Source organism: Lynx canadensis, chromosome X (genome assembly GCF_007474595.2).
Source record: "Lynx canadensis isolate LIC74 chromosome X, mLynCan4.pri.v2, whole genome shotgun sequence".
Lineage (NCBI taxonomy): Eukaryota > Metazoa > Chordata > Mammalia > Carnivora > Felidae > Lynx > Lynx canadensis.
In genome coordinates, this window is record NC_044321.2 from 47,002,402 (window position 1) to 47,014,782 (window position 12,381).

Sequence of the window (12,381 nt, forward strand, 5' to 3'; positions counted from 1 at the left end):
GCTTTACATTTAAGCTTCAGTGGTCTAAAATCTTAGATGTTCCAGAATTAGGCAGTTTTATCCCTGACCTTCTACACTAAGCAATCTTTAGCCTGCCTTTCCTTATCTCCTTAACAGAGCTCCCTGGTGATAACTCAGCCTTTCATCTTTGTTCTCAGTTGATGTGTAGAACCTATATTATCTCAGGTATTTGCCTGCTGATGTACAGATGCTGAAACTTGTCTGGGACCCAGTGACCTTGGTTCTTCAGATTTTATGGGTAGATGCTAAAGATCAAAAGATTCCAAGAGTTCACAAGGAGAAGATGGAAGGAAATCTCTCTGGTCAAGGGTGAAGATTGTGAATGAATTTGTTTTTTCTCTCCTGATAAGATTTCTTCCTGTCCTCTGATCCCCAGGTCATAAGATAAGGGTGGTTATGGTACTATGTTAGAGAGATGGTGGTATTGAGAAGGGACTGGGGAAGTTTGGCTTTAAACATCTTTGGGAATGCCTTCCTGATGGACTTGGACTGAGATTTTGCTTGAGTCCCTTGAATCCAATATCTCCTAAGGTTTTGACTCTGTATTCCTTTAAAGTTACTCCAGAATCCCAAAGGCCACAACCGGGACTTAAAATGTTGTGGAATTTAAAATGGTGGAGGTTGTAACGTAGGATAGATCTAACAGATGGTGTTCCATGGGGAAGAAATTGTACAAAGGCTCATAAGCAAGCAAGGGCTTATCTGGTAATAGTAAGTGTTTTCTTTGGTTTGAATATAGGCAGTATTCAGAAAAACAGCAAGAAAGCCTGAAAAACTAGTTAGGGATAAATTTTGGGAGAACCTTGAAATCAGGCTCAGGTGTTTCTTGAAAGAGTAGTCTATACTCATTGTCACGTATACCTCACCGACCACTGACATCTCAACTCACTGTAATCATGAAACTACTACATGGCATAGACTCCCAAGTAACAATGACTTAAATAATGTATACATGTATTTATCTCACCTAAAAGAAATCTAGAGGGTAGGCAGTCCAAAGCTGGTATGGTAGCACCGTGAAATTGTTAGAAATCCAGGTTCTTTTTAGTTTATTGATCCACTATCCTTAGGATTTGACCCTTGTCCTCATGGCCTTTATTCCAGGAGTCTATGTGTCCAGGTAAAACTAAAGATGTTTTTTTAAGATGTTTTATTACTAAGAAAGAAGATAAGAAGGGATATTAGGGTAACAGTTAGCAATCTATTCCACAAATGTCTGTACTGAAATTATCCCCTCCAAGGTCACCAGTGACCAGACCACCACCACCTGATTGTTAAATTCCCTAGATCTTTTTTTCAAGAATTTTCTTGATCTCTTTGGTAGTATTCACCACCACCCCCATTGTGAAACATTTTTTAACTTTTTTTTTTTTTTTTTTTTTTTTTTTTTTAGAGAGAGAGAGCAAGTGGTGAAGAGGGACAGAGAGAGAGAGAAACAATCTTAAGCAGGCTCCACAGTCAGTGCAGAGCCTGATGCAGGGCTTGATTCCTCGACCCTGGGATCATGCCCTGAGCCAAAATCAAGAGTCAGACACTCAACCGACTGAGCCACTCAGATGCCCCTATACATTCTTTTCCCCTGGTTTTGTGACACTACTTTCTCCTGCTTTTCTCCATATCTCTTTGGTCACTACTTATTCATCTCTCTTGTGAACTCCTTTTCCTCTGTCTATGCCATAGTTACTGCTGGTCACCAGGGCTCTTCCCTAGGCCCCATCTGTTCTAAAGCTAAACATTCTTCTCAGGTGCTATTTCCCTTTCCATAGATTAAAAAACCATATATATACTGGTGACTTCTAGATCTGTAACCTTAGTCCAGACCTCTCTCCTGAGCTTCAGACATGTATATTCAACTGCCCGTGGAATATTTCTTCTTGAATGTCCCACAGGTGTCTCAATATCAATGTTCCCCCATTAGTATTCCCTTGTTAGTATTCCATATCTCAGTGAAATGGGCTACCATTAACACGTTTGATCTCTCATATCAGATCCCCAAGAGTTCCCTTTGATAGTTCCCTCCTCCTCACCCCTTTCCCCACTCCCAATTATTCATAAAGTCTTGTTGCTTTTTACTTCTTTAATATATTCTGAATTCAATAATTTCTCGCTATATCCACAGCTACCACTCTAAGCCAAACCACAATCATAATTTACCTATATGGCTACTCACCCTCTTTCCAGGTAGACGTCTAATCTATACTCCTTATGGATTAGGCAGCTGAAGTGTTCTTTCTAAAACACTAGTCTGTATTGTATCAAACCCTTAAACCATTCAAAAACTTTTCAGTGCTCTCAAAATCAAGACCAAAGTCCTTATCCCTTGTTATGATTTGGAAGCAATGGGAATTTGGATCCTAGAACTGGAAGAAAAGGAGGTTCTGTGCGAAGTATGAAATAAAGCCCTGGGGATGGGGGAGAGAACCTAGGAAGCAAGAAGTGGTAAACTGCTATAAACTTGGAGAAAGCAACAATTCAGAGAAAGAAGAAGTCAGGAGAACAGAGGCCCATCTTCAGTGTCTGGGAAGTGTGTGTGCGTGCGTGCGTGTGTGTGTGCGTGTGTGTGTGTGTGAATTTTCTATAGAAGGTAGGAATTGATATTTTATTAGCTTAGTAAAGGAAAAGGGGACCTCATAAAGCAGAAGACTTATGACCATTTGAATTATTGTTGAATGTAAGAAAGATATTATTAACTAACCACTGTGCTGAATTTTATTATGTTTTCTAATAACTTTTTAGTTAATGCTCTTGGGTTGTCCAGGTCTGCACTCATATACTCTGTAATTAATGATAATTTTATCTAATTCCCATTATTTATATATCTTATTTTGTTCTCCTGAATAGACCCGATTACTTATGTGAATTTATTATGTGATAAAACTGCCATTTCAAATCAGCGGGGAAAAAAAGATGGATTAATTTGCAGATGGTATAAGGATAAGAGACTGATTTTGGAAAATAATTAAGCTGAGTCTTTTATAAAACAAATTTTGGAATACTCAAATATGTAAATGTAAATACTGAAGCCAAAAAAGTGCTTGAAAAAAACACGCATTTTGTGATAAAAGGGAATTGTGATAAAAGGACACTACATAACTAAATCATTTTGTATAGCAAAGATTATCATCAATAACATGAAAAATATTTGTTATATATGTGACACATAAACGTATGAGAGACATTGTTGGTGGGAACATTATTCCATGTACCTTTTGAGAGTCAGTTGACAAATTTTAAATGGAAGAGTTTTTGTAGCATTTGAGTCAGCAAAAAATACTGTAAATAACAACAAAAAAGCCCAATACAGACATACAAATACGGGATATTCCTTGTAGTGTTGCTTATAATAGTAAAGGGAGGGGAAGACCATCTAAATATCCATATCCATGTATCCTGAACCTGTGCTGGTTAAATAATTATGGACTATCTATACAAGAAAAGACTATGCAACTGTTAAGAAAAATGTGTACTACAGAAAACTGTTTAGAATATATAACTGGAAAAAAACCCGGGTCACAGAACAGGATACCATTTGTGGGGAGAAAACCCAAATAGTTAGTGTATGAATAGAAAAAAATGAGGAGGGATGTATATCAAAATGTTAACAGTGGTTATTTCTGGGAAATGAGATAAGAGTGGCCTTTCATTGGTATGTTACATATTTCTGCATTATTTGAATTTTCACAACACATTACCTTTGTAATAAGAAAAAAATAAAGATATAAAAATAAATAAATTCAATGAATGAGTCGCTTTGAGGAGGTGGTTTTGGTTGGAAGGGCTGCAGACCGAGCCTGGTACAGTGGCATAAACACGGGCTTTGGCGTCAGACAGCCCTGAGCGGGGCCCCATTGCCCCACCCCCAAGGAAGGAGGGGGGTGGCAGGGGGCTGCGGAAAGGGGCTGGGCTGGGCTGGTTGCAGCTCTAGTCCAGGAGGCTGAGACTTTGAGAGGGACTGAGAGAGGGCAGACGCATTTGGGACTTGCTCGAGGACCAGGTAAGGGGCGTTGAGATTTTGGGTTTCCTGGCAGCCAGTAGTTTCAGCCCCCTCGAACCTATAGCCAGGCAGGTGGGCAATCTTTACTGCACCACTGCAGCTGAAGGAGAGATGACCTGGAGCTGGATGTAGGCAAAGAAGACTACTTAGAGTAGTAGGCGGTAGGACTATGGGTTAGAGATTAGTGGGGGAGACGGGGGGGGGGGGGGGGGGGGGGGGGAGAAGAACGGGGAACCGGACTTGTTGGGTGGCTGACTGGGAGTATGAGGGGGAGGGGAACATTGAGGGAAAGTGTAAATCCAGAGAAGAAAATAGGAAATGCAGAGAAGGGTTAAGGAATACTAGGGAAGGGGGTGCATAGGTAACGCGGAGGAGGATGTTAGGAATGGGGATAGGGAATTCTGTGGGGTAAACAGGAAATGTGAGGGGTAATAGGGAGCAAGAAGCAAGGCTGAGGGAATATGGGGGTGGGGGGTGATAAGGAATGAGGAGCAGAGAGGGGGGAAGGGCAGACTGGCTGCGACGGAGGCCCCCTAGGGAGGCGGAAAGGGGCGGGACCATTTCCGGCCTAGAGCGGGGAGGGCAGTCTAGGAGTTTTGGAGGGCCTTGGAGAGTGGACGCACTCTTCTTTAAGGAGAAGGAGGTGAGCTGCGGGGCCCAGCTCTCGATCCGCTGTCCAGTAGGGGCTCTGTGATCTACAGCCCAACCCTCTGGGATCTGGGGAAAACCTGCTGTAGGGACCGGATCGTACCGGATCCATCCGGATGGGAAGGGAGGGGACTGGACCCGGTTTGGCTGGGCCCAAGATGGAATCACTGGCTTCAGTCTGATTTGAGGAGGGGGTGTATTAAGGAAGGGGCGGAACCAAGATGTGCTTTACCCCTGGTCGGAGGGGGCGTGTTGTGAAAAAGGGTGGGACCGGGCGGGCGGTACTGTGGACTTAGGGTGGGTATGAGTAGGGGGAGGGGCTGGGACCACCAGATACTGCGATAATTTTAGAGGGAGGCCTGTTGGGGAGGGGGCGGGGCGGAGTGGCACGGCGGACCTAAAGAAGGGCGTATGTTGGAAAGGGTTGTGGACAGAGGCCGGCCCATTGCGCATGCGCACTATGGATCTCTAGAAGGGGCGTGTAAAGGGCCAGCTTGGAGACGGGGGCAGATGCCGAGTGCGCATGTGCACGGTGGACATCAAAGAAAGAGCTTGTGCTGGGAAAGCGGGTGGGGCTAAGGTGGGCCCTGCAACGAATGCGCATGCGTACTGTTGGCCTGCGGCTAGTGGGGGGGTGTATTGGGAAAAGGGGCGGGGTCCCCAGCTGCCGCGCTGGCACATCTTCCTGGAGGAGGGGAGGGTGCGGCTGCAGAGAATTGAGATCTAGACGCTCTGGATTACTGAATCTAAGAACGTAGTCTTTGGGGGTGGGGGAGGGGTTTGGGATTGGGGCCCTACAGAAAGTGAGGATCCGTTTCCAGGCAGAACTAGAGGGAGGACGTTCTGGAGGCTCCCCTTTTCACCCAAGCCTTCTCTCCTTAGGCTCAGCTCTTGCCAGGCCAACTTGAGACATGTCTGACACAAGCGAGAAAGGTACGGGTCCAACCCGCTTCCAGGTAAGGCCTCCTTCCTTCTTCTCCTTTGCTTCTTCTCCAACCCCTGTTGCTGCTTCAGTTCCCTTGGCACCACCCCCCCATCCTTGTCCTTTTTTACCCACTTTCTTGTCTGGGTGCCCCTCCCCCCACTCTGTAGAGGGAGGGAGGGAGGGAGGAAGGAAGGGAGGAAGGAAGGAAGGAGGGAGGGAGGGAGGGCAGGCCAGCCATTCTTGTGCCATCACTTCCGGCTCAGAGGAAAGAGAGTCCTTGTGGGTTAGGTGGGCAGAGCACATCACAAGTAGGAGTTAGTATAGGTCAGAGAAGTGAGGCCTGGAATTTTGGAGCCACTTGCTTACTTGGGGGTGGGGAGAAAGTCTGTGAGCTTTCCTGCTTCCTCTTGCAGGCTGAAGCTTCAGAGAAGGACAGTGGCTTGAAGATACAGAGCCTATTGACAGTGACCCAGAACTCGGATGTCTCAGAGACACAGAAGACATCAAAGGCACCAGAGGTCTCAAAGGCCACAGAGGTCTCAAAGACTCCAGAGGTTCGGGAGACAGCTGCCACTCAGGCCTCACCTACCACTAAGCTGACTGATACCCAGGTTCTGGCAGCTGAAAAGAAGAGTCTAGCAGCTGACACCAAGATGCAGAGTGCTGACCCTCAGCCTGTGACACTGCCTGCCACTGAGACCAAAAAGGTCAGCTGTGTGGCTAATACAAAGGTCAATATAAAGGCCCTGGAGCCTGAGGATCCTGCCTCTCAGGCTTTGGCAGATGAACCTAAGCCTGAGGGTGCAGCTGCTCAGGTTCAGGAGAATCAGGATACTAGGCCCAAGGTCAAGGCCAAGAAAGCCAGAAAGGTAAGACCTCTGTAATTACACTCTTCCCTTTTCACTTCTCCCAGTTAGTTCATTTGTTTTGCAAACATTTAGAAAGTTTCCTGTGCTCATCAAGGCTGTGGGGGACAATAAGAGGAATGTGATACAATTTCTCTCTGCAGAGAGTTCACAGACTCGTGGAGAAATGAGATAGTACACATAGCTGCAATCTGAATATAAAGCAGTTTATATTTACATAGTAGCTACCATGTGTTAGACCTTGAGCTAGGCACATTCATACGGGTTATCTCATTAAATCCTGAAAATAATACAGTTTTATGAGAAGGAAGCTGAGTCCCAGAGAGGTGGAATGACTTTTCCAGGGTGGTAAAAGCAGGAGCAGTGGTGGACATCGGGAGAGGAGAATCCTCAGGCCCCATCCTTATGTTCCTTCTGGCCTGGTGAAGAGATGAAACTCCTGCCTGGAAGTCTGTGAAAAACAAACCCAAGACTCAACATGGCCAATATCTAGTCAGGCTGTTACTACATGGGTGGGATTAGAGGAACCTTCTGGAAAAAATAGGATGAGGGAGAAGGAACATCTACTTTATCTGACAATATTTTGCTCTCTGTATTAATGCAGGTGAAGCCTCTGAATGGTGAAGAGGATGGCAGCAGTGATCAGAGTCAGTCTTCTGGAACCACAGCTGGCCGAAGGGTTTCAAAGGCCCTAATGGCCTCAATGGCCCGCAGGGCTTCAAGGGGCCCCATAGCCTTTTGGGCCCGCAGGGCATCAAGGACTCGGTTGGCTGCTTGGGCCCGGAGAGCTTTGCTCTCCCTGAGATCACCTAAGGCCCGTAGGGGCAAGGCTCGCCGCCGAGCTGCCAAGCTCCAGTCATCCCAGGAGCCTGAGACACCACCACCTCGGGATGTGGCCCTTTTGCAGGGGAGGGTAAGAACCCTGTTCTCTGTACTTTTCCTTATCTACTGCCTTGCCTTCTTTTTCTGCCTTCCCCTCAAATCTTTTGCAAACATATTTTGATCTTTCTACCTTTTTTTCCCTTGTCCAGGCAAACGATTTGGTAAAGTACCTCTTGGTTAAAGACCAGACAAAGATTCCCATCAAACGCTCAGGTAGCGTCCTGCTAACCCTCCATTCCCTAAACTGTGCTCTCCTTTGCCCACTTTCCCATGTGCTGAGGACATTCCTTGCCCTTATGCTCCTACCTATGTACTCCCAAAGTTCTAATTTGGCACTGCTAGCATCTCTATTCATTATTTCAGAACTGTTTGTGCCACCCACAGCAGGGTTGTCAAAGGGTCTTTAGCTTGGGTTTTGGGCCACCTGGCTTCACTTCAGCTCAGGTGCTCACAACATTCTCCCCTTGCAGACATGCTGAAGGACATCATCAAAGAATACACTGATGTGTACCCTGAAATCATTGAACGAGCAGGCTATTCCTTGGAGAAGGTGAAGTGGCAGCCGTGGGGGATGGATGCAGTGGGGAAGCATTGAATTAAACAAGTGTACATGTGTCTTCTGGGGGTGGGACCGCTCACTAATTCAGTCCCATCACTGTGTGGATGGGTAGATAGTAGCCTAAGGAGGGGTATAGACTAGCCCAGGGTCACATAGCATGTCTGGCAAAAGCACAGCTAGGACCCAAGCCACCCAACTTAGTCCTGGTTTCTGTCTGCTGCTGTAGATGTCATGTAATGTATTTCACATGCTCACCTCTTTCCTTCCATTCCCCATTCTCTGTCTCCCTAGATTCCCGATAATCTCAGAGAAGATGCTGATAACAATAGTACATTTCTTACCTGTTTGCTGTGTGCTGATCACTTAACGTTTATGTACATTATTTCACTGGCCCCTTCTCCCTATACACACACATGCACACCCACACCCCCACATACCTAGGTACACGGGGAGCTGTGGGATGCCCAGGAAGCTGAATTTGTGATCTCACAAGCTGTTCTCCCCATCCATAGGTATTTGGGATTCAGTTGAAGGAAATTGATAAGAATGACCACTTGTACATTCTTCTCAGCACCTTAGAGCCCACTGATGCAGGCATACTGGGAACGTAAGCTGGGAAAGGGCTGGGGTGGGAGGGAGGCTCTGCTTCTGTCTATGGCACTACCCCATCCCTGTCAACTCTCCCCACATCTCCTTAGAGAGGCAGGAAGACAGGGCCTGAAAAGCTCCTCTTTCAGTTCACACATAGTTGGAGCCCTGCACATGGTAGTGGTGCTTGATTATGATTGAATGAAGGTGTAGAAGCCTGAAGCAGTGCATTCCTACTATCCAGTTTTCTGTTTTTTCCAGAAGCTTCCCAGGAAAGTAGACCTGTCATTGCTTGTCTCTTCCTACTGGCTTTGGTAGAGTGGTTCTCAAAGGAAAGTTTCCTGGTGTGGGTAAATCATGATGCTCACAGGACAGGAATATCACTGGGGCTGTGCCTAGAATTTTCTTGGGGCAGAGGGATCTGGGAGAAAAAGGTGGGACTCACGCTGGCTAGGTGCCTGGGTTGTACCAGGTTTCAGACATTCTTCCATCCTCTCAGCAACTGAGGTAGGAAGGATTGGATTTTCCCATTTTACTGAATAGGAGACTGAGGCTCAAGAGTCTAAGTGCCTTGCCCAGGGTCACATAGAGCTGGGCAGAATTCTCTCATGTCTGAGGAATCTGGGAGAGGCTAGCCTAGTGAACTAACTGGTGTGTTTTTTGCAGATGGCTGCTGGACATAAACCTCCTCTCTACCCTGTTATTTTCGTAGGACTAAGGATTCACCAAAGCTGGGTCTCCTCATGGTGCTTCTTAGCATCATCTTTATGAATGGAAATCGGTCCAGTGAGGGTGAGTGGCTGGGCATGCAGCTGAATGGGTGGCCACAGTTGGAATTCCACATGTTCATTTTCTGTCCCTATCTCTTCTTGCCTCCCCTTGCAGCTGTCATCTGGGAGGTGCTGCGCAAGCTGGGGCTGCGCCCTGGGTATGATTGGGCTCTTTCAGTGCTTGCTGTCCATGTTGTCCTTTGACAAGAGAGGAGTCCCAGGATTGCATCAGTCTGGTGGTCTGGTGGAATAGATGGAAGTGCTAGTAGAGGGTCCAGGGTTCTGACCTGGGTGGATGGGGAAATGTTCCTAAACTCTCTGCCCCCGTCCCACTATCTCTTGGGCTTCTGTGGAGTTTTCCTCTTGTGCTAACAGTCTCTTTTCCATGTTGAAAATGCCTCTGCATACCTCTGGGAAGTGCCATATCTGATTGATTGATTGATTGATTGATTGATTGACTTATTGATGGATTTTTCTTTCTGCTATCAGGATACATCACTCACTTTTTGGGGATGTGAAGAAGCTTATTACTGATGAGTTCGTGAAGCAGAAGTAAGTGTGTGTCTGGTGATGGTGTGTTCCATGTGTTTTGCCTGTTTTCAGAGCTGAGTGATTAAGCTATAGTGCGTGTGTGTGTGTGATTAGGCATGTGTATATGTGTGTGTGTGGCAGATGGTAGGTAGCTTATTTCTGAGGTAGTGAGAGTGTGCAGGAGGACACATTTCCTGACCGAAATGTACTCTCACTTATGCCCTCAGTGCAATTTCTTCAAGGTAAGGATTGTCATTACCAATGTTGTGCATGTGAGTAAACTGAGGTTCAGAAAGGTGAAGTAATTTGCTTAAGGGGTTGCACAGGTAGCAAATGGAAGAGTCATATTTAGGTACTGGCCCCAGTGCCTTGGTTATTTTTTACTGTGCTAACCAGGGCTTTATAGAAATTAATGTCCATAAAGAAATGCCATAGAACCATAGCTTTAGGCAGCCAAGTACTGTGCTGCGGCTTGACTTGTGCATCTCATTTCATTTTCATAACTACCGTATACCCAGTATAGATGCTGCCATCCCATCCCCATTGTCAGTTGAGGGACCTGGGTCTCAGAGAGTGGAAGTCTGATTGTGGCCCTGGCTGGTAAGGGGCCCATTTGGTCACAGAGCCCTCTTCACTTTCTAGCCAGGGCCCATTGTGTCTGTGGTTCTTAGCACATGTGCACTCACACAGAGACATTAGCATGCACCTGCATGTGTACACATGTACACACACACAGTTGGGAGTATGCACAAAATACGCTACTCTTGGTGGACCATTTCTTCTCTTTATAGTCATTTTCTATGGTGGACTGTCCCAGGGCTCCCCAGGTTACAGACATGACCCAGTGGTGGGGTGTGCTCAGAGCAGGGGCCCTGAAGAAATGGCTCCTCTGTTTACAACACACCCAGCAAGAATCTGGGTTCATTGTGACAAAGGGCACGGAAGTTGTGGCCTTCTTATGAGCAGATACTCTACATGTATCTCATCTTGCACCTCTACATGGCTTCTGGGCAGGACCAATGGGATAGGGCTCCATATTGGAAGAAAAGCTATAGTATATAGTGGGGATGTCCAGTCCATACATGGGTGGGCTGTGGTTGTCTTAGACATAAAGGCTTTCAACTTCTCTTTTCAAGGTACTTGGACTATGCCAGAGTCCCTAATAGCAATCCCCCTGAGTATGAATTCTTCTGGGGCCTGCGCTCCTACTATGAGACCAGCAAGATGAAAGTCCTCAAGTTTGCCTGCAAGGTAATTGGATCGCTGCCCAAGCTTGGCATATCAAGAGCATGGGGTGCCACTGGCTAAAGTAGGCTGTGTGTATAGCAGCCTGCAGCTCATACATGAACATTCTGTTAATGTGGCCTCTGTTAATGTGCCATTTATCTGAATCATTTAATTTGTACAACTAACGTCATTACCCTATACCAGATGAGAAAACTCAGACTCACAGAATTTATTAGATAATATGTCCAAGGTCACAGAGCTAATAAGGGTCAGAGCAGGGATGGAATGTTAGGTACGTAATTACTGTAGTATTTATTATATTGCTATTATTGTGTAGGGCACGTAACATGGTGCCTAGCATAAAGTAGGTACTCACTTCTTAGATTCTGATCCTTCTGATGGTTGTTATTTCTGTTTCAGGTACAAAAGAAGGATCCCAAGGAATGGGCAGCTCAGTACCGAGAGGCAATGGAAGCAGATATGAAGGCTGCTGCCGAGGCTGCAGCTGAAGCCAAGGCGAGAGCTGAGATTAGAGCTCGAATGGGCATTGGGCTTGGCTCTGAAAATGCTGCTGGGCCCTGCAACTGGGACGAAGCTGATATTGGACCCTGGGCCAAAGCCCGGATCCAGGCGGGAGCTGAAGCTAAAGCCAAAGCCCAAGAGAGTGGTGGTGCTAGCTCTGGTGCTAGTGCCAGTGCTAGTGCCAGTGGTGGCTTTGGTGCCAGTGCCAGCCTAACTGCTACTCTCACATTTGGGCTCTTCGCGGGCCTTGGTGGAGCTGGTGCCAGCACCAGTGGCAGCTCTGGTGCCTGTGGTTTCTCCTATAAGTGAGATTTCAGGTATCTACTTAGACTGGGTCTGGACAGCTTGGGCCTATGGGGTTGGGATGAGGAACTGGCTGGTTATAGGAAGGCCAAGGTTGCAGGACCGTATGGAGCATATGGGAAAACCCCACGATTAGCATTTTATTCTTTCCTTTTTGATGGTTATCAGTTGACTTTTTCAATTTATTTTACTTGTGTTTTCAGATATTCCTAATCCCAGCAGTCTTTCTCTTCGAGCCAGGGTGCATCCTCAGAAACCTACTCAACACAGCACTCTAGGCAGCCACTATCAATCAATTGAAGTCGACACTCTCCATTAAATATACTTGCCATTTCTGAGTTTTTTGTTGCTTTTTTTTTGGTGGGCTATCACATTTTGGTATGACATTTAAAAATGGAAGAGTTTCTGCCTCCATCTATATTTATTGGATTCAGGGGAGCAAGATTAGCATGCCTCTCTGGGATAATTTGGGTCCTAGCTGTAGTCAGCAGTACAGGCAGGATTGCAGTGGGGTGGGGAGTCAGGATTGTAAGCACAGAGGACAC

The 12,381-nt window shown here is 46.4% G+C and overlaps 1 protein-coding gene and 1 non-coding gene across 5 annotated transcripts; both read left to right on the forward strand.

The window, feature by feature from the left end:
* The first annotated feature begins 3,915 nt into the window (after positions 1-3,915).
* Positions 3,916-12,174, forward strand: LOC115507258 (melanoma-associated antigen D2). Of its 4 annotated transcripts, none has more exons than XM_030305540.1 (13): positions 3,916-4,015; positions 5,546-5,619; positions 6,002-6,457; positions 7,059-7,367; positions 7,486-7,549; positions 7,807-7,886; positions 8,408-8,502; positions 9,196-9,275; positions 9,369-9,411; positions 9,743-9,805; positions 10,921-11,035; positions 11,432-11,850; positions 12,040-12,174. In XM_030305540.1, the coding sequence occupies exons 2-12, from the start codon at positions 5,575-5,577 to the stop codon at positions 11,840-11,842; spliced, it is 1,761 nt and encodes a 586-aa protein (XP_030161400.1). In that variant the 5' UTR covers positions 3,916-4,015; positions 5,546-5,574; the 3' UTR covers positions 11,843-11,850; positions 12,040-12,174. The 4 variants fall into 4 exon arrangements, with proteins under 4 accessions (XP_030161400.1, XP_030161403.1, XP_030161401.1 ...); XM_030305543.1 differs by having other exon boundaries at positions 11,432-11,527; XM_030305541.1 differs by lacking the exon at positions 3,916-4,015 and adding an exon at positions 4,588-4,658.
* On the forward strand, positions 10,634-10,763 carry LOC115507978. The gene has a single exon (XR_003966888.1). It is a non-coding gene; the product is annotated as a small nucleolar RNA SNORA11 (small nucleolar RNA).
* Positions 12,175-12,381: the final 207 nt, after the last annotated feature.

Coding starts and splice junctions, on each gene's coding strand:
- LOC115507258 (XM_030305540.1), top strand. CDS start 5,575: ATGTCTGACACAAGCGAGAAAGGTACGGGTCCAACCCGCTTCCAG. Junction 9,412..9,742: donor AAGCTGGGGCTGCGCCCTGG/GTATGATTGGGC, acceptor TTCTGCTATCAG/GATACATCACTCACTTTTTG. Junction 9,806..10,920: donor GATGAGTTCGTGAAGCAGAA/GTAAGTGTGTGT, acceptor TCTCTTTTCAAG/GTACTTGGACTATGCCAGAG.